We start from the raw sequence: 20,841 nt of genomic DNA on the forward strand, positions 1-20,841 counted from the left end.
TTAGCATAGTGCTTGATTGATATCAGGGTTCAATACATGCTAGTAATTGTGCATTAATTTGATATAATATATACTCAGTTACTTTAGGAGTTAAAACGAATTACTGCTGGTAACTGGGCAATGAGTGATTCAAGAGACAGCCAGTGGGGAAGGAAGACGAGGATCTGCCAGGTGGTGTAATGAGATCTCAGCCTTTTATTTATTTCATCTTCCATGGGTAACAAGACAGCTTGGAAAAGTGTAATTTCAAGCGTGACAGAACATAACCACAAAAGAGGCAGGGGCTTAGTAGTTAAAAGCCGCAAGCCGTGTCAGAACCCTTGTCTGTCTCATGTGAGCTCAGATTGTTCCTTTCATCACTGGGGGCCTTGTCCTTGCCCATCCTGGCTCTGGCCTCTCTCCTTGTGATTTTGGCTGGTGAGCCCTTCCACAGCTTCTCAACTAATCCTCGTGGCTCAGCAGTTGACCACAGCTCTGCTCCTGCTTAGTTCCGGCTCCTGGTTTTCAGCCTCATCCTTTGGCTCAGTGCTCTGGCACCACTTCTGCCACCCACCTTGGCCTGTGACCCAGGACTCCCTCCTGTTTATTTCTGTGGAGCGTCTAGCCTCTCAGCCAGAATTCCTGGTTCCTTCTCGGAGAATTATAAATCCCACAAACACTATACCTCCGTTAACGTGAAACTCGCAAAGCAATTGTGATACTATAGTAAGCCCCCTACATATGAACCTTCAAGTTGCGAACTCTCAAAGATGCGAACAAGCATTCGCATGTCGAATCATGTAAGTGAGTTCACGAGTCTGGCGTACATTGTCACATGCGTGCATCCTCTACAAGTGGCTGTGTTTTTGTGTACTTTACTGTACAGTCCTGTATAGAGTACAGTAGTATAGTATCTTTATTTCAAGCCCAGGATGTCTGGAAGGAAGTGTAAAAGCAGTGGTATAGAGCGGATTGTGTTAGTTGGGTACCTAGGCTAACTTTGTTGGACTTACGAACAAATTGGACTTAGGAACGTGCTCTCGGAACGGAACTCGTTCGTATGTACGGGACTTACTGTATAGCAACAGTCTTGGGCCATGTGTCTCTAGGTTTTTATTAATACTGGAGTTTTCTTTCCCTCTGAACAGAGGAACATTAATCTTGATTACTATACTGTAAGCATCGGTGGGAGCCCACCTTTCAAGTTCTGTGGTCAGACGGTTGCTTAGAAGGAAAACTAAATGGTTATGAGTTGGCCTGAGGGGTGTGTTCGGTGTCATTCAATTTCATTGAGAACTTAGTGGCAATAATGATGATAATCGCTAACACTTAATCAGTGCTTGCCATGTGTCAGACAGCTCTAAGCACTTTACATTTATTAGCTCATTTTATCTTCCTAACAACTTTGTGAGGTGGTTGTTAATCTCATACTAGTGTGAGATTAATAGCCGTACAAAGATGAAGAAATTGAGGGACAGCAAGGTTGAGTAATTTGCCCAGGGTCGCACGGCTGGTCAGTGTCAGGGCCCCGCTTCAAAACCGGGGCCTCCTCGTCACCTCTCAGAATGGCTCCTGTGTCTTAGGTAGCATGAGAGAGATGAACTATAAACTGAGGTGGTCATAGGCCTTCAGCCCCCCAGGGCGTAAGACGGATGATAGAATGTCGTGCTTCTGAGTGCTTCTGATCGGGCTTCCTTCTGAGTCAGTTGGGTCTGGGTTCAAGCCTTGCCTTTGTCACTTGCTGATGTGTGACTTCGGGCACGTTCTCCAAGCTTGCTGAACTTCACTCTTCTTCATCCACACAGTATCTCACAACATTATTGTGACATTTAAATGAGATCACCCCAGTTCCTGGCACACATTAGAAAGAGCAGCTCCTTTTATTATGGATGAAGGCACTCTGTGCTGTGTCCTGTTTGAGTGGCACAAAGTCAGTGTTACGGTGCCTAAGGCAAAAAGGGCTACTTAAACGTTGTTTTATTATGGAAATATAAAACATAAAAGTTCGAGTAGTGTAACAAATCCCCCTGTATTGTCCCCCAGCTTCAGCAGATACCAGCATTTTGCTAATCTCATCCCATCTGTCTCTACTTTTTTTTTTTCTGGAATATTTTAAAGCAAATCCCAGATATAGCTCATGTCATTTTACCCATAAATACTTTAGTATCTTATCTTTAATAATTAAGGAATTTTTAAAAATCACAATACCATTAACATGAGCTAACAAAATTAAAAATCCTTTACGTCATCTAATATTCATTCTATGTTTATATTTTGCCTGTCTACCCAAAATTCTGTTTTATGGTTTTGTTCAAGTCAATATCAACACAAGTTTCACACATTGCATTTGATGTCTATTCTTAAGCCTCGTAAACTCTAACCCCCTCCTCCTTTCATAGTATTTATTTGTTTTAGCAACCAGCCATGTCTACATTTGCCCTTTAGAATTTTTCATCCTCCAGATTTGGCGGTTAACTTATACAGTTCAGTGCTGGGCAGAGCCATATCGGAATCTAAGCAAAAAGAAAAATCAGTAATACTGAGTCTGCCTTTATTTAAAACTGATATTGTGTTCATCATGGGTCTTTTACGTTCATTTTGATTTTTTAAAATACTGTATTAAAATGTTTATCTCCATTCCTTTGTCTTCCGGTTCTCCCTTAAATTTTGCACCTTAGGCAAGTGGTTCCTCAGTCCCTTCATTCTAGTCTCGGCCATGAGTTAACTTGTTTCCCTGTCTCGCCTGTGTCTTGTCCACTGGTGATTATGTCTGGCTTCTGGAGCTTTGCTATTCAAAGCGTGAGCCGTGGGCCAGCAGCACAGCTCACTCCTGGGAGCTTATTACAAATGCAGAATCCTAGACCCCAACCCAGACCTGCTGAGTCAGAATCTGCATTTTAACTGGATCCCCAGGGGATCTGCGTGCACAGTAAAGTTTGAGGAGCACTGCTCTGGAGGTGTGATTCCAATCAGGTTTAGTTTTTTTGGCAAGAAAGCTTCACAGGCCTGTTGTGGATTTCTTACTGTATCACATCAGGAAGTACGTGGTGTCTGGTTGTCTTGCTTTTGGGGATGTTAAGCTTGATCAGTGGGTTCAGATGTGATCAGCCTGACCCACCTGTTAGAAAGTTGAGAAGTCGATTCTGAGAGCTCCTTGGGGCAACGTGGTGGTGAGGAGGGCAGCTAGATGGATTTGAATGTCGACTTACACTTACCAGTCTGCGACCCTGGACAAGGTGCTTCAGTTCTCTCTCTGTAAACTGGGCATCGTGGTGGATGCATCTCATTGGGCTGTCATGCAGATTTTCTTAGAACCGGACCTGACACACAGCAAGCTCTCCGTCAGAGATAGCGCGACCTTTCCACTTTTCCTTCCTCATTAGAGAAAGCATCATAACAAAAATGTCTTGAGTGGGGCCTTGCAGACTGGGTGGGACAGTGTTCTAGGTGACATTCATGACTTGAATGTCACTTCTAGGTGACATTCAGAAGTGCACAGTGTATTTTTGGAGATTGGCGAAGAATTTGACTTCACTAGAGTTGATTTTTTCAGTAGAGTGGGGGGAAAGCCAGATTGGGGAAGGCTTTGACTCTAGGAAGTTTGTAGTATTTGTGAGCAGTGAAGACTCAGTGAAGATGCTCAAGGAGAGGAGAATGATGTGAAGTGGAGTTTAGGACGTTGAATCCATCTCCCTGCGCAAGAGACATGGGAGGGAGAAAAGCACGGAGACTGGGAGGGCATTTCAGTGGTTCACGTAGAAGGTAGGAAAGGCCAGAGCCACAGTGGTGGCATTGGGGGGGAAAATAAAAGGGCGGTTATGAAGCTGTGGCAGTGTGAGCAATGCCTGAGCGTGGGCGCTGTGGGCAGACAGACTTCTGTTTGGTCTGGGTTTCGCTACTTACTGGCCACGTCAAGTTACTTAATTCCCTTAACCTCCGAGCCTCGTTTTCCTTATTGGTGAATGGGGACAGTGAGGTCTGTTTAGCAGGTTACCTGTAAGGATTCAGTGAGATGGTGCATGTCACGTGCCCGGCTTAGAGTTGCCACTAGATAAATGCTGGCCGTAATTACTACTAGATGATTGGGTGTCTGGCTGAAGGAGAGGAGGGTAGGAGAAATCATTTTTTAGCTTCAAGTCTAGGATAATTGGTGATACAGAAAGAGGAAGGTTGCCAGGGAGAATTGGTTTAAGGAGGCGGTATTACATTCCCTTTTAGATATGTTGAGTTTGAGACCCTGACAGGATGTCCAGGGGTAAATGTGTCAGATTTCAGGGGGAAATTATGCAGGAGCCACACTTGACTAGACCTGTGCTATTTCTTTTGGTACAGATTATGGTTCCAGTAATGCCTTGTGCTTTATTTCTCAGTATCTCTGCGGTTTCTGACCAGGCAGATGTTTTATCTTTACTTGGGCATCCATTCACATTAGCCTCTGACTTTGCAGTCAGTGGTCCAGGACCCGGCTCGTTCAGCAGCAGAAGGTAGCAAGGCTCTTCCCTCTCATGGCTTTTCCTCATTCCAGATTTTGTTGCAATTTGAAGAAAGCAGTTTGTTTTGCGTTTTAGCCGTTTCAAGTTTCTTTTCTGTCTCTCTCTCTCTCTCTCTCTTTCTGAGCACAAGCTGATGCTGAAATTTGGAGTATTAATAGGTGCTATTTAAAGAAGTTCATTTATGGGCAATTAAATAACATGCCTGTCAGCCCAGATTTGATAGGGAATGGGGGAAGCTTTTTTTTTTTAAGTGCAGTGAAGTTTATTTTCCCTTTCCTTTTAACTCTTGTCATATTCTTTAGAAAACAGATTTCTTCTTTTAAAAAAACTGTGTTGTTTATTTTGCTTCCTTTCTGTGTGTTTTCCATATGTTTACTAGTGGGAGGTAGAGTGGGATGGGGTTGGACTGAGATGGAATGGCAGAGGTATATTTAAGTTATATTTTGTTTTGTAGATTTTACATAATTTTTAGGGATATTTATATCCGTGGTTTTAGCTGCTCCAAGCACTGCAGAGAGAATAATCATAGCTGATGCTAAAATTAACCCTTCTCCAGGTAGTAACTGACATCTCAAATATTGCATGTCCTGGAACTGCAGAAATACTGACAATAGTAGCTACTAGTTTATGTGTTTATGGGTCAGAAGTTATCCAGATCTGTCCTGAATCTTGGAGCTCAAAGTAAATAACCTCCCTCTGCATGCGATTTATACAGAACACATTGTTGGGTGGGAGGAAGATCGGAAGGGACTCTCTCTTCCTGTGCTTTCTTCCTGAATACCTGTCATAATCTCTGTGTTATTTGTTTTCTGTCTTTTCTTTTTCTATGCAAATAGGTGCAAGGACCTTGTATATAATTGTTACTCAATGTGTATTTGTTTGTAATTGTATATGCAAATGTATAATGGTTGACAGAACAGAAAGGACTAGTATTGGGGTTGCCTAGTAAAGTTAATGTTATACAGTATGTGAAGAAAAGTATGTGGCATAGAATGTTTAAGTTGGCATGTAGGGTAAAAATGAATGGATGGAAAAAAGAGCAGAAAGTGGAAGAAGTAAATGAACCATAAGAGAATGTCAGAATACTTGTGAGAATTAGGTAGGGGTAGGAGTCATTGAAAAAGTGGCTAGTGGTAGCATCTCAAAGAATGATGCCCTTTAAAGGCAGCCAAAGGCCGCACTTGAGCATAACCTAGCAGCTAGCCGGAGACGGTCCTCAGACCTTAGCTCCTGCGAATATTAGTACGGCGGTGGAGTCGGAACAGAAATTGGTATTTTAGGGAAAGCTGAGGCTCGAATAAGAGGGTGAAAATTGAATAATTTCATGTTCTAAGAGAAGAAAGAGAGACAATTTAGGCTTCCTACATGTCCATTTCTCTTGGTCAATGGAATGAGGGAATAACCGGCAGAACCCATTTCCATCTCTCTGGCTGATGGAAAGTTCTACAGAACAGACCCAAATGATTTGTTTATTATGTGAGAGGAGCCCTCGGGGGATGCCATTTTTCATTAAGTCATTTCCTATCCTGAATTGGAGAGGAGAAGTTTTGTGGAGAAAACCCGAGGAATTAGAAGGTACTTGAAATATTTAGAAGTAGTGGCGTGTTCCACTTAAGCACACATGTATAGACTAAAATGGCTGGAAACAGGTAAGATTGGAGGAAGGTAGCTTTTGGATTTCTATATTTCAGAGAGTGAGAAAGAATAAGTACTAGTTCAACTAGAGCTTTGTGCAGCTGCTAGCCATTATTATAGATGGGGCCTTCCCACTGAGGACAGAGATTGAATCTTTGTCTGGCTAGTAAGTGTTCTTGAATTAATGCATAAAGAGTGGGGTCAGATTTAGTTGGGCTTTTTCCTAAGCCTACTTGCAGGAGATAAAGTAATCATTATAGTTATCAATCGTGAATTGAGGTGACCATCGCAGAGGCATATGCCTGCGTGTGTGATTAAAGAGTGGATGGAGATTTATTGACTGCTTTTTGTGTCATTCGGGGATGCCCGTAGAGAACAGAGTAGAAGCAGAGTGTTGCGAGAAAAAAGGCCATTGTTGAGAATGAGAAGGCTTAAGTTCTACTGCTCAGTCTCTGAGTAACTTCTGTCTAACGATGGGCAAATCCCCAGGCCAGAAGTTTCTCAGACTAGATCAACTGGGTATTTTTTAGGAGCTCAAAGGAGGTGGCACTGTTGGAGGATTCCCTCATTAAGTGAACATACCCGAATCACGTGGGGTTTAGGGATTGGCACTATATAAGGGGTGTGTGTGTGTGTGTGGTGTGGTGTGGTATGCTATGTGTGTATCTCTTGCTAATGGAATGTCGTGTCATTTGATTGATGGGGATCAGGCTGTGTTGGGGGAGGTTGAAAAGCATTGGACTAGATAATTTCTGAGGACTTGCCCAACCTTAAAAATGTTCATTGTCAGGAAATGGAACTTGGGCTTGGATGGCTTTGATAAAGGCATTTTATTTAGCTTTAAATAAAATACCTTTAAAGCTGTAGAGCTTTAACACTTTGACAAAGAAATAAATAAAGATAGTAAAAACAGGGATTGTAGACCTGAAAATTAGTGTAAATGTTCAGAAAGCCATGGTCAAATAGTGGGTAAATTGATATCTCTGGGGTAAATCACACATCTTATGTATTAAATGGGGTGAAACAAATTTTGACAAAGGCCTGCTGGGAGGGCTGACTTTATTGAGACAAGATACGAAAGGGGTTGCGGTATCAGCTCATTCATCAGAGAAGCTACTTTCTCTAGATTTTTAATTTCAATGCTGACTTATTCATTCTTGCTAACCATGGACTTGACTGACTCCCTCCTTCCCTCCCTCCCTCCCTCCTTCCCTTCTTTCCTGTTTTGGCAAATAACAGTCTTGGGGAAATGCTCTTGACTTGCTTTATATTATTATTAAAAATGTTTATCTTTGCGTTGTTAAATATACCTAAGTAAAGAAATCTATCTGGAAGGATATTCCACTCCTGGGTATACATCCAAAAAAACAAAAACACTAATTTGAAAAGGTACAATGCACCCCAGTGTTCATAGCAGTATTATTTACAACTGCCGAGGTATGGAAGCAACCTAAGTGTCCATCAACAGAGGAATGGATAAAGAAGATGTGGTATGTGTGTGTGTATATGTACATACATACATACAGTGGAACACTGCTCAGCCATAACAAAGAATGAAATTTTGCCATTTGTAGCCACATGGATGGACTTGGAGGGCATTATGCTAAGTGAAATAAGTCAGATAGAGAAAGACAGATACCGTATGTTATCACTTATATGTGAAATCTAAAAAATACAACAAACTAGTGAGTAAAACAAAAAAGAAGTAGACTCACAGATACAGAGAACGAACTAGTGGTTACCACTGGAGAGAGGGAAGGGAGGAGGGGCAATATAGGGATGGGGGAAAAAGGGTTATGGGATTATATGAAATCATGTGTGTGAAACTTTTGAAAATTGTAAAGCACTGTAGAATTTAAAGAATCATTCAAAAATTAAAAAAACCTTAAAAAAATGATTACTGTTTTCATTGTTCTCTTGGAGTTTCTAATCAGCATACTATCCATTTTCTTCTATCCAAGTGAACAGTCTTCAGGCCTCAAAGATCAAGCATTCTTGTTTAAGGGGCTGCATTTCTTCCGGCTTTGTCACATGCCTTTCTCTTAGGCAGAGACAGTCAGCATTTTCCCATGAATGACAGAGGCTCACTGCAGCAGCCCTTACCTGCTTGGGTGGGGAATTGGAGGTGGCATGGGCTTGAGGAGGAATCTGTAGTTTGAAAGAGCTTTCCCGTCTTGCACACAAGACAGTTGCTTCTCAAAGGTTCATTTTCATCTTTGCTTCCGTTTCCACTCTATCCCTGCTGACAACCAGTGGGTACCACCACTGCAATATAATGATTAATTATTCTAGTACACTTTGATAAGTAGAAGTAGTTGTTACAAACATCTAAACTTGAAATCTGTTTTGTGTAAAGCAAAAGCTGTGTTTGCATGCATGAAGGGAAAAGCTGGTGGTGGAAATTGCTGTACAGTTTGCCTCTAGACTATAGTGGGAAGTCTTTTTTGGGAAATAGGATGGATCCATGTGATTTTTCTCTCCGTGTAGAGTTGTTATTGAAATAACAACTTATCTTATTTTGCGGTACTAAAGTAATAAATAAAACATTTATGGCTCAGAATAAATTGAGAGCATCCCACTTCCTGTGGTAGCAGGCACGTTCATATTCTTTTAAAGCCTCAGGCAGGGTGACATCAGCAGATTTGTTCATTTTCTAATCCAGAAGCTTGTAATTTCTTTCTGTCAAAGAACCCGCATTTTAGTACTGAGCAGACCTTCAGGGACTCTTTTTGATATGACTACATTTTGTAGCACCTCTTTTAAATTGTGTTAAGCTTCAATTCTCTCAGGAGGCAGCATGCTGTAGTGGAAAGAGCATGGGCTTGGAATTTATATACAGTACTTTTTTTTTTTTCCTGGTCACAGGGTCTTCGTTTCACAATCAGATTCTTGACTCATTAGCAATCTGGAATTTCTGACACCAAACTCAGCCACTGGGACAGTTCTTATGGTGCTTCCTGGTGTACCAAAAGGAGTTCTTGACTTAGCCTTTCTAGAGGGTTTTAGTTCCATTACCCTCTCTGGCAAACATACACACGTGGGCACGCGCACACACACACACCTCCCTGGGTCTTCTTGATCTAGTAAAGTTCCTATGACTGTTTGAAGTTTCCCCTCCTCTCCTGCCCTGCCCCACAATGAGCCCTCCTCTTGCCCTTTGGTGGTCATGACACTGAAGAACCATCCCAGCTGATCTCTTGGTTCCAGAATGCCAGATACTCCTACAAAGAATAACCTTCAGTTTATCCTCCAGAACAGAGTCTGCCTGTCTGGGCACAGTGAGTCAGTCTCTCGTGTTCAAACATTTGCCACTTATTTATTAAACAGTCATTTACTGAGTATCTTAGATGACCTACAAGAGTCTGTGCTCTGTGCTGTGGAAGAGAAAAGGGTGAATTATCCATGACTTCAAGACAGTTATAATCAAGGAGGAAAGATAAGACAAGCAGCTTTGTGTGTGGTGAGGTAAGGGTGTGGGTGGTATTGTTTGGCCTTCGATTTTTTTTAAAGGGAGAGGGGATAAAATGACCACATCCTTGGAGGGGAAAAGTAAGGTTCGCTCTGTCTTTTAGGAACAGCAAGGCATGCAGTTTGCCAAGAGTTGAGGCAACATCAAGAGCATGACGGGAGATAAGGGAAAGGATGCTTAGGCTTTTCCCTTGCTTGTCCACCACATCTTTCCTTTGGCTTTGAGATGAGGTGCAGTCTCCATTTACTTGAGAGTCATTTGGTGTTCTCTATGGAGGGTCCCAACGTGCAGGGTATCTCTTCCTGCTTCTGCTTTCACCTACTCATGGAGATGATCTTATCCCCTCTCACCCCTCTTATTACCGTGTGTATCTTTAGTCAGAAGCTCTGTCTGGAATTCCAGATGTGTATTTCCAGCTGTCCCCTGGAACCTTCCACCTGCTGTCTCATCACTGTCTCAGATCGACCAATCCAAAACTAAGCTCACCTTCCTCCCCCCTCCACCTGCCCCTCCTCCTGCCTTCCATCTCTGTGACTGGTACCACCTTCCGCTGCCTTCCACTGGAAGGTCAAGGCAGAAGCCTGGGCACCATCTTTGACCCCTCCCTTCTCATTGGTTCCCACGAGCCAGCCCTTAAGTTTACCTCCCAAATGTCTGCTAAGTCTGTCCTCTCTCCATCCCCTCTACCTCCATGCTGGTTCTAGACCTCATCGCTGACCTGCCTTCCTGAAGAATCCTCCCTGGGCTCCCTGGATTCAATCTTACCTTTGACCCTTGCCCTCTTGACACTGCAGCCAGAAAGATCCTTCTACAATGGAAACCTGATCATATCAGTTCTCTTCTTAAAACCCTTTAATGGCTTCTTACGGCCCTTAGGATAAAATCCCCGTTCCTTAAACAGGTTAAAAAGGCTCTCGGTGGTCTGGCCTGTACCTGGCTCCTCCCTGGCTTGCTGCCTGCAGCCGTCCCCAACTGCTTTCAGTTTCCTGCCTGGGTCGTGATCTAGCGCTTGCAGGCTTCTCACATGCTCTTTCCTCTGCCCGCATTCTCCTCCCTATTTTTGCCTGGCTACTTTTTATTTATCTCCCAGATCTCAACTTCACTGTCCCTGTAAAAAGTCTTCTCTAATTCCTTCAAGACTGGGTTAGATACCCCTAATATATGCCCCTTTCACGGTGCGCGTAAAAGTCACATCATTTGATGATTGCCAAACGAATTGTCTTTCTTCCCTTCTAAAGTGTAAACTTCATGAGGATGGGGAATGTTGGGCTTATTCACTGGTATATCCCAGACATCTAGCACAGTGCCTGGCATATTATCTATCAAGAAACATGTCTTTTACTATATCACTGATATTTACCAAGAGCTATTCTTTGCCATTGGATCGATCCTAAGCTTCTTCAGGTCAGGACCAAATCTTGTTCATGGTGCTGTACCTGGCACTTTGTGTTAAATAAGTTTGTTTCACCAATTACTTTTGGGAGCTTTATTCCACCTGAACTTATTAAAAAAAAATTATATGAATATAAATCTTAAGAGTTATATTAGACGAAACTAGGGAGTAATGTGATAACTTTAATAAATGTGCTATAATGTATACATCCAAAGGAGTATTGCCTATTCAGTATTGTCTGAAATTAAGAAGAAAGAGCATTAAGGCACTTACTGTAGGGTTAGGTTGGCATGGGTTTGAAACCCAGCTCTCCTGCTTCTCTGAGCCTGGACTTCCTCATCAGTAAGATGAGAATATAATGCCTGCCTTGGCAAGGTTGTTGCAGAGATTAAAGGTTTATGAAAACAACTGCCATAGTGTCTGGCACACAGTAGTTGTTCTGTGAATTTTAAGTTATTTTCTATTCCAGCAATGCAGCCATTACAGAAAATGTTTTTGAAATGTCTTTTTTGAAATAGTTTTTAGAGCTTTCTGTAGACCATCAGAATATGTCAATAGGAGAAATACTTTTTCCTTTGAGGATACGTTTGATTTTTAGATACAGTTTGGTTCAGAGAGCGTGATCAACATAGTTAATACCACTTTTGATATTTAGAAAATTAAGTGTGATTATAATGAGGATTCCTTTCGTCGTGTCTAAATTGGTACATATTCTGGCTTTCTCACAGGTGGCATTGGCAGCATGCACGTTCCATTAGGCACGTGAAAATCCAGGGAATTAACTATCAAAAAATCTATTGCTATTGAATAGCAGGCTGATACATCAAGCAGTATTAGTAAGCTCGAGAGAGCTGAGATCTTTAATAATATACTTCATCACAGGTTTAACCATCAAAATTTTACTTCTAGCAAAAAAGAATCGAGGAAAAAAATGATCCAAGGTGCTACCCATATTCTTGTGTATGTTTGGGGGTCTTCTGTTTTCATCTGGGTCCACAGGCATCAGTGTGGCTGATGCAGTAAGGAAGATGGTATCTACTAATGACCCAGAGGAGCCTGGTGCCCTCAGAGGCCTGTCCCTCGTAGGAGGAGGAGGAGCTGGCTGGGGGAAATGGACAGGGGTGTAGAAATAGGCACTCAGCTTTTATAGAAGCATATACTTGTACAGAATAATCCACAGGATGTCTTTGTAGGATAAGACAGTGGAGGCACAGGTCATTCTGTCTACTAGGAAAAACACGTTGAGGCAAGTGGTTGCAGGAAGACAGTCCTGTGAGGCTGGAAGTCGTACCCCAGGCAGTATGGAAGCTAGACTGAGGGTTAGCCGAGCCCGGGGGAATCTGGTGACAATGCTCAGGTGACTACAAGGAACCTAGTTTTATTTTATGATCTGGCAGTTACTGAGGGCTCAGTATTTTACCTCGTCATTGTACAGAAGGTCATGAATGTGAGGGATGAAGTCAACTATAAAGGGTTACTGACATGTTAATTATTTTTAAATATTTTACTAGTTTGTACCCTGAATTAACCTCATCTTGCATGTGTGTATATTTTGTTGATGTTAGAATAATTCACCAAGAGCAGTTGATGGAGGGGCATGCGAAGAGAAGAGCAGAACATGAATATTTGTGACTCTTGGGTGGGGGAGGGGAGAGGAGTTGTAGGACTCCCTTTGCCGCAGGGTAGTAGGGAGTGTGATGGACATTGTCATTGCCCTTAGGTTTCAGGTGGGCAGCAGAGATACTTCCCCTTAGGGAAGAGATACTTCCACTTTCTCATAGAAGCTGACTGCTCTGTGAAATCTAGGGGTCCTCCTCCAGCCTGGCTATGGAAGAAAAATCCGTAGCCTTTGACTGCAACCATGGCAAACAGCAAAATGTTGTTTAATTTTTTTAGTTCAAACTGAAATGTCAAAATTAGATTTGAATTACTATAAAAATGCAAAATTCAAGGTCTTTGATGTTATGAAAAAGGTCTAGACAGAAAATTTAAGTGAAATAACACTTTTCTCCTTTTAATTCTTTCCTATAAATTGTTTATTGGTCATGTTTTCTGGGTATTAGTTTTCTTAACTGTTGTTAACCAGGTTGAAGTTATTATCTTAGCAGTGCCAGCAACATGCATTAGAATTGACTCTTACAAGGAGAAGATTCTGGAACCCAGTAGGCAGTCAGCCATTTAAAGTGCTCTTAAGGTATAAGTGGCACAAACACATTTTAGAAAGCTTTATGCTAAATAGATGAACATATTCTGATAGAGTGTTTTCATTTTTGCAAGGCAAAATTTTGCCTCATGCCCAAATTTTCTGTTTATGATATAATTGAGTATCTGACTGTGATATAAAAAATAAGAGATTTAGATCAGCGGTCCCCAACCTTTTTGGCACCAGGGACTGGTTTAGTGGAAGACAGTTTTTCCAGGGACCGGGTGTGTGTGGGGGGGATGGTTTTGGGGTGATTCAAGCGCATTACATTTATTGTGCACTTTATTTCTATTATTATTACATTGTAATATATAATGAAATAATTATACAGCTCACCATAATGCAGAATCAGTGGGAGCCCTGAGCTTGTTTTCCTGCAACTAGATGGTCTCATCTGGGGGTGATGGGACACAGTGACACCCGAAGTGTGTTGCTTATGTCCAGTCTACTCCGGTAAGATGCAGCTTAATTGTCACTTGCCACTCACTGATAGGGTTTTGATATGAGTCTGCAGGCAATTGACTTATTATGGGTCTCTGTGCAGTCAAACCTCTCTGCTAATGATAATCTGTATCTGCAGCCACTCCCCAGCCCAGCATCACCACCTCAGCTCCACCTCAGATCATCAGGCATTAGATTCTCATAGGGAGTGTGCAACCTAGATCCCTCACATGTGCAGTTCACAGTAGGGTTTGAGCTCCTATGAGAATCCAAGGCTGCTGCTGATCTGACAGGAGGCGGAGCTTAGGTGGTAATGCGAGCGATGGGGAGCGTCTGTAAATACAGATGAAGCTTTGCTCGCTCACCCACTGCTCACCTCCTGCTGTGTGGCCTGGTTCCTAACAGGCCACAGACTGGTACCGGTCTGTGGCCTGGGGGTTGGGGACCCCTGATTTAGATACAACACTAGCAGAAGCAACTACATATTAAATTTATTTCTGGCAAATGACCTGAATAATTTCTACTGGATAAGAAAAAGGCAGGGTGTGTGCATTCATTTTCTATTGCTGCCCTAACAAATTACCACAAACTTAGTGATCTAACACAACACAAATTTATTATGTTATGGTTTTGTGGATTAGAGGTCCAACACAAGTCTCACTGGGCTAAAATGACGGTGTTGGCAAGGACAGCGTTCCTTCTGGAGGCTCTGGGGTGAACCCATTTCCTTGCCGTCACAGCTTCTGGAGGGTACACACGCTCCTTGACTTATGGCCGCCTTCCATCTTCAAAGCCAGTGAGGTTGCATCTTTCTGACCATCCTTCCATAGTCATATTTGCTGCTGAAGTTTCTCTGCTTTTAAGGACCCTTGTGGTTTGATTGGGCCCACCTGCATAATCCAGGATTCTCTCCTTATCTCCAGATCCTAACTTAGTCACGTCTGCAAAACCCCTTTTGCCACATAAGATAACATTTTCAGGTTCTGGGATGTGGACATCTTTTTTTTTTTCTTTGGCCGAGCCACGCCGCTTGCGGGATCTTAGTTCCCCGGCCAGGGATTGAACTCAGGCCCACGGCAGTGTAAGTGCTGAGTCCTAGCCACTGGACTGCCAGGGAATTCCCAGATGTGGACATCTTAGAGGCAGGAGGGATTATCATGCCTACCATAGTATGGAAACCTAACACCGGGTTTCATTCAGAGAAAGTATTTTTCAAATGTGCCCATGATTTGTTACAGGTCTTAAGAAACTTTGACTTGGGTATTTTATAGGGAAGAGTTATACATATTTTAAAAAATGATGATGATTTGCTTGGATCTGAACCTACTTATTAAAGCTAACATTCATTCTGTTTTGTTTACTTTGATAGTGATAACCTACTAAGGAGAGCAGCCTGTCAAGAAGCTCAGGTAATGCCATTTCATATGAAACAATTAAAACCCGCCTTATCTCCACTGTGCAGAAATCTCAGGCTGTTCCAGGGGGACTTGCACAGCGCCTTGCATCAGTGCAGCTTGGCTATTTTTTCCCCACTATCAGGGGATGAATCAGGCTGCCAGCCAACTCTGAATAGAACTGGAGGAAGTTAACAATCTGGTGAAGAGCAGTTCTAAGGCCCACCCCTTTAGACTTGTTTACTTCTGGATTAGTCCAAAGAACACAGAACTGGACTGGTTGGGCTCTGGGAATTTGTTCATGTCTGCAGGTGTCCTTGAAGATCTGACTGCAGCCCGAGCCATCGCTAATCCGAATAACCCCCAAGGATATCAGTTCAGAACAGGTGTTACCTCTCAAAGTCAAATCTTCTTAAAACTGTTGATTCATATTTTTAAAGCCTGTCTCTTTAGCACAACTGATTCAGACCCTGTCCCATGATATTGCACTTAAATATTCATCTATCTAGTTATAGCTGAATTGTTAATCCTTTCAAGTTTAAGGCCACATTTTTGTTCTTCCCTCCCCTCCAAATGTGTACGTTATACATTGCAGATTAATTTGCATGACTGAGTTGCCTTTTTGTTATGTCATTCAGGCATACGATGTCAGAAATACCAAAAAAGAAACATGAAACTAAAAAATGACAAAAGGCATGAGGCATTTAGTAGGAGAGGTGGGTGGCAGACCTCATGTTTGTTTTTGAAATGTTTCCATGGATGACAATGACAATAGATACTATTAATAAATTCCTCTCTTTAGTGATTCCCTAACTGTTCTAAATCCGTGTTTTAAGAATTTGATTGCTTTGTTGTTTTATCTCTTATGGCTCTAAGTTGTTTTGGAAATCAATTCAAATAAACTTTAATATTAAATTTGAGGTGACCTTTACCCCAAGCTAATTTTCCATTAGCAACTGGAAAATTCTCTTGGGAGGGGAGGCCTTTCCCCCTTGAAGGAAGAGTGGTCATGGGGTACTCCCTTTCTTGTGCAAAGTAAATACCTCCACCTCTGTTCTGAACTCCATCTCCTCTTACTTTTCCCACTGTTCTAATTCTCCACTTCCCAACACCCATTTAGCTCCTTCCATCTGGAAAAAGGAAGCGAATTCATCCTTATAGGCTCCTCCCTCTAGTTACTTTTCCTATGTCCTTCCCTTTTCAGTCTAAATTCTTGAAAGAATATGATTTTTTTTTTTTTAATCTCACATAAACTCACCTCATTGTAGTCTCATGTAAACCTGAGACATGAGTTGCAGGTAGATAAGACTTCTAGAGGCTAAAAACCCAGGACCAGGAGGAATAATCTAGAACTGTAGATCTGGAATCTGGCAGGTTAATTAAATCATTTCTGGCCAAATTCCAGAAATAGTATGGATAGAAAGAGAGCAAATTACAATATTTAGAGATTTGGCAGCAAAATGTTAAGATCTAACTCAGTAAGAGTGAAAACAGAGTAGTAATTATATATAACGTACACAGAAAACTTTTTACAAAGAAATAGTATGTCTTTCTGAAGTATTTAGAAATAGAAGTTTATTTTTTTAAAAGCAAGAGATAGACAGTGGTGACAAAGGATCTCCAGTGGGCTGTCAGGGAGGTGGTAGAGTTGGGGTCAGTTACTTAATAAAAATCTTGGTATAACTTTCATTTTTCTCCTATCTTTACTTTGTGCTTCTGTACTTAATTCTACCTTCTTGGCCCAGACCTACTTCCCACCATCTAAGACTCGCAATTTTGCCCTCTGTGGGGTTTTCCTATTCTCATTCCTTTTATAGGAGGACCACCTCCTCCTCCCGTTAGTTCCCATTTTCACTCCTCACATCTAGTCCTCTGGGTGTCTTAACTCTGCCTTATCACTTATTAGCTCTTTAGAGCTGATAGAGTAGAAGTTTGGGGTTTGATATAAATTCTAGGCTTGTAATTTATTAATACTTTGACTGACTTAATCTTTCTGAATCTTGGCTTTCTCATCTATAAACATGGGAATATTTAATACCTCCTTGGTTTCTAAGAACTAAGAATTAATATGTGTGGAAGTGGCAAATACTAGGTGCTTAGTAAATATTAATTACATTTCTTTTCCTGTACCAGTTGATGGTACTTATCAAGGTTGCAAAGAAAGGAGGCAAATAGAGTATTAGATTTATTTTTTATGTGTATAAAGATATGAAGATTAACTGGTAACATGAAGATTCTTCATGAATAAGCTTTAGTAATAAGTTAAAAGAGAAAAAGGTTATATTCTGAAAACTAAAGACAAATTAAACTTCCCTTGTGACAGACTATGGACTTACTGGTTGTAATAAACCTAGTCATACCTTACAGAGAAAAGAAAAGTTACTTACCTTTAGTAGGTGAATGAAGCAGGGCGTTTTATTACAGTATAAAATTCAGCTTATTTTCATTAAATAAAGGTGCACTTTTATTGTTGTTGTTTATGGTGCGGTTGTCAACATGAAATCCGGAAAGAACATTTGTTTCCCCAGGGTAGACACCGTATCTGCCAGAAGTAAATTCTTTTGGAATGAAAGAATATATGTGCTCACTAACTGAATAGAAGGACATTTACTGAAAACTTTTCTTTGTTCCTTTTTAGGTGTTTGGCAATCAACTTATTCCTCCCAATGCACAAGTGAAGAAGGCAACCGTCTTTCTCAACCCTGCCGCTTGCAAAGGGTAGTTCAGTTTGTGATTTGTTATAGATTTGGTTTTTCTAAGGGGAAAAGAGGCACAGAATACTAGGCAGCTGGTTGGATTGTGTGGAATTGGAGCTACTAGGTTCAGTACCCTTGTAGCAATAAGATTCAATTGTAATGTAGAAATCACGGTTAATCAGATATAACTGTAAAGCTAACTGATGCCTAGCTAACTGGTCTAATTGAAGTTTAATAATTATTCCAGAATTAACACTCTCAAATCAGTCTTATCTGCTTGGTGGTAGCCCCCTTGGGAACAACTTCTGCTGCTGTGATGTAAATTATGAGTCCATCTCTGTTACAAGATGTTCAGAGATGGCCAAAAGCACTGTGGCCTTGTGAGGTCAGAAACATTCTTTCCCAAAGTGGTGAATGTAGAGTTAGGTCTTGGAGGTCAGTCGAGGGAGAACACTCAGTCTTCCCGACTGACGAAATGGCCCATGGGGCGGGAGCCTAGAGACGGGAGTGCCGACTAATGTCCTTTGCTGTGTCACAGGAAAGTCTGTAAACTGGTCTGGTTGGCCTCGAGGGGTCATGTGAGGCAACTGTGAGAATTAAGATGTGAAGAATAGTTGGGACCTTGGTTGACAGTCATGTGTCCATGTTCATTTATTGGAACAAATGTACCACACTGGTGCAGGATATTGAAAGTGAGGGAGGTTTTGTGTGTGTGTGTGTGTGCATGCATGTGTGTAGGGGAGCAGGGGGTATGTGAGAACTCTCTGTATTGTCCACTCATTTTTACTGTGAACCTAACAACTGCTCTAAAAAATAGTCTATTAATTTTTAAAAGTACCGTAAGCAAAATAAAAACTTTTTTTTTTTTTACATTGCTAGTTAGGTACAACTCTCATTCAGTTGGAAAGGTAAATAAAAAGACTTCTGGTGGCTTTTAGAAGAAATCATTAAAATTTAAAATTATTTTTTAAAAATAGTAAGAATGAAAGGGTTGAAGGGGAGAAAAAAGTGATACCTTTTATTCTATCTAACGGCCAGAACAATTCTTTTTGTCCTGACAGAGGAAAAATTAATAAGTATGTATTAGATTGGATTCTCTAAGTTCGAAGTCAAATGACATTAAGATAATAAGAACAACAACAAAAAGCATAGTTGGGAGTAGCTTCTAAGTGGTAAGGTTAACATTGGAGAGAAACGCAGGGGCTCTGAAATAAGTTTCTCTAGTCATTTCTTGGGAGGTAGTGTGTGTGGCTTCACAGATGTGAGGGCTAGTCACGCCTTATTTCTTTTTAATTCATCAGTTTAAGATATTTACCTACAGATTGTCTAAATCGGCTCCATGACTCTACCTAATTGAATCATATTTGCCCACCTTCGTTGGAGCCACTTCCCGCCCCCCTAAACATACCAGTCATAAGGCCTCTTGTTCATTCTTGTTTAAAACCAACACTGAACAAAAATATCAACAGAGGTTCTAACACAACACAATCCAAATACGCAAGATAACTAAGTAGTCACTGGCGGCCTGTGGGAGAAGCTAGCGGGGAACTGGGCGTATACTCTGTATCCTCTTCTGCTCTGTGATACTGCCGGTGTTGCTTAACTTCTTAAACCCTCAATTTACTCATCTGTAAAGTGTGAAAAGTAATAGCGCATGCCTTATAAAAATTACCATGTAATTCTTTAGGATTAAAGGAGGTAATGCCTATAAGGTATTTAGCATTCTTTCCATTTCATAGTTAGCACTTGATAAAAGAAATATAAGCTGCTGTTCTTGGTATTACTGACCTGTAGGCTGGGTCAAAAGGTTCACTACTTGGCTCTCCCACCCTTGGATCTCTCCTTTTGCCTCCGTTGTTGTAACTGTTCCAGGTCCTATTCCTTTAGAGATCTAGTAAGTTAGTAACTTGCTAATTCTCTTGAAATATATGGCAGTTTGTTTAAGCTATAATCAGTCATTTTGAGTTCCTACTTGAGATATTTGCATTTTTTTTTTTTTTAAATCATCACCTTTTTTGACCAGCATTCTTTCTTTCTTTCTTTCTTCCTTCCTTCCCTCCTTCCTTCCTTCCTTCCTTCCTTCCTTCCTTCCTTCCTTCCTTCCTTCCTTCCTTCCTTCCTTCCTTCCTTTCTTTCTTTCTTGCTGTGTTGGATCTTCCTTTCTGTGCGAGGGCTTTCTCTAGTTGCGGCAAGTGGGGGCCACTCTTCATCGCGGTGCGCGGGCCTCTCATTATCGCGGCCTCTCTTGTTGCGGAGCACAGGCTCCAGACGCGCAGGCTCAGTAATTGTGGCTCACGGGCCCAGCTGCTCTGTGGCATGTGGGATCTTCCCAGACCAGGGCTCGAACCCGTGTCCCCTGCATTGGCAGGCAGATTCTCAACCACTGCGCCACCAGGGAAGCCCGAGATATTTGCATTTTTAAAAAATGAATAAACTTTTTTTTTAGAGAAGTTTTAGGTTCCGTTTACACTTTTACACGTAAGTGTATTTGCATTTTTAAAGGTAGGTTCTTGTTGAAAAGTGTAATACCTTTATCTGCAGGCTAGGGTAAGGAAAGTGTTTCTTTTCTAAAGTCATGGTCCCCTTTAACAAGGTGAGTCCCTGCCTGCTTCTAGGAAGCAGCCACTTTGAAACTCTCCAGCATCTTTTTTAAAGCTTTCACTATTTAACTGTACTATTTTTGTCGTCTTGGCTCTGACCTGACATATAATTTATAATTTATCATGTAGCTATTTCCTTATATAGTACTAGTTTAAAACTACATTACGGCTTTAGGAAATAACTGTGTTTTGCATTAATAAATAATACATTAGCGAGTAATTATTTTGTGTGTGCGTGTGAACCTGCAAATTGCTATAGGTATAGAAAGCTTTATTTAACTCTGGTGCTATCTCACCCTTAATTATATAATAAATAATACATTTATTACTGGTAACACTTGTTTTTCAATCTTTTATATGGAATATTAGAAGGAAAAATAATGCCTTCACTTCCACTTCAGAGATTTTCTGTACCTGTGGCATTACATAAAGATGTGAATAAAGGCCCAAATGTTCAAATCTTTTTTCTTTCTTTCTTTTTTTAATTGAAGTATAGTTGATTTATAGTCTTGTGTTAGGTTCAGGTGTACAGCAAAAT

At 41.3% G+C, this 20,841-nt stretch overlaps 1 protein-coding gene across 1 annotated transcript in view; it reads left to right on the top strand.

Moving 5' to 3' along the window:
- Window positions 1-20,841, top strand: part of AGK (acylglycerol kinase) — an 85,618-nt gene that overhangs the window by 16,513 nt on the left and 48,264 nt on the right. The window contains exons 3-4 of the mRNA XM_068549582.1: window positions 14,983-15,022; window positions 17,646-17,725. Of these exons, the coding sequence (XP_068405683.1) occupies window positions 14,983-15,022; window positions 17,646-17,725 (120 nt within the window). The remainder of the gene's footprint in view (window positions 1-14,982; window positions 15,023-17,645; window positions 17,726-20,841) is intronic.

Source organism: Eschrichtius robustus, chromosome 8 (assembly GCF_028021215.1).
Source record: "Eschrichtius robustus isolate mEscRob2 chromosome 8, mEscRob2.pri, whole genome shotgun sequence".
Taxonomy (NCBI): domain Eukaryota; kingdom Metazoa; phylum Chordata; class Mammalia; order Artiodactyla; family Eschrichtiidae; genus Eschrichtius; species Eschrichtius robustus.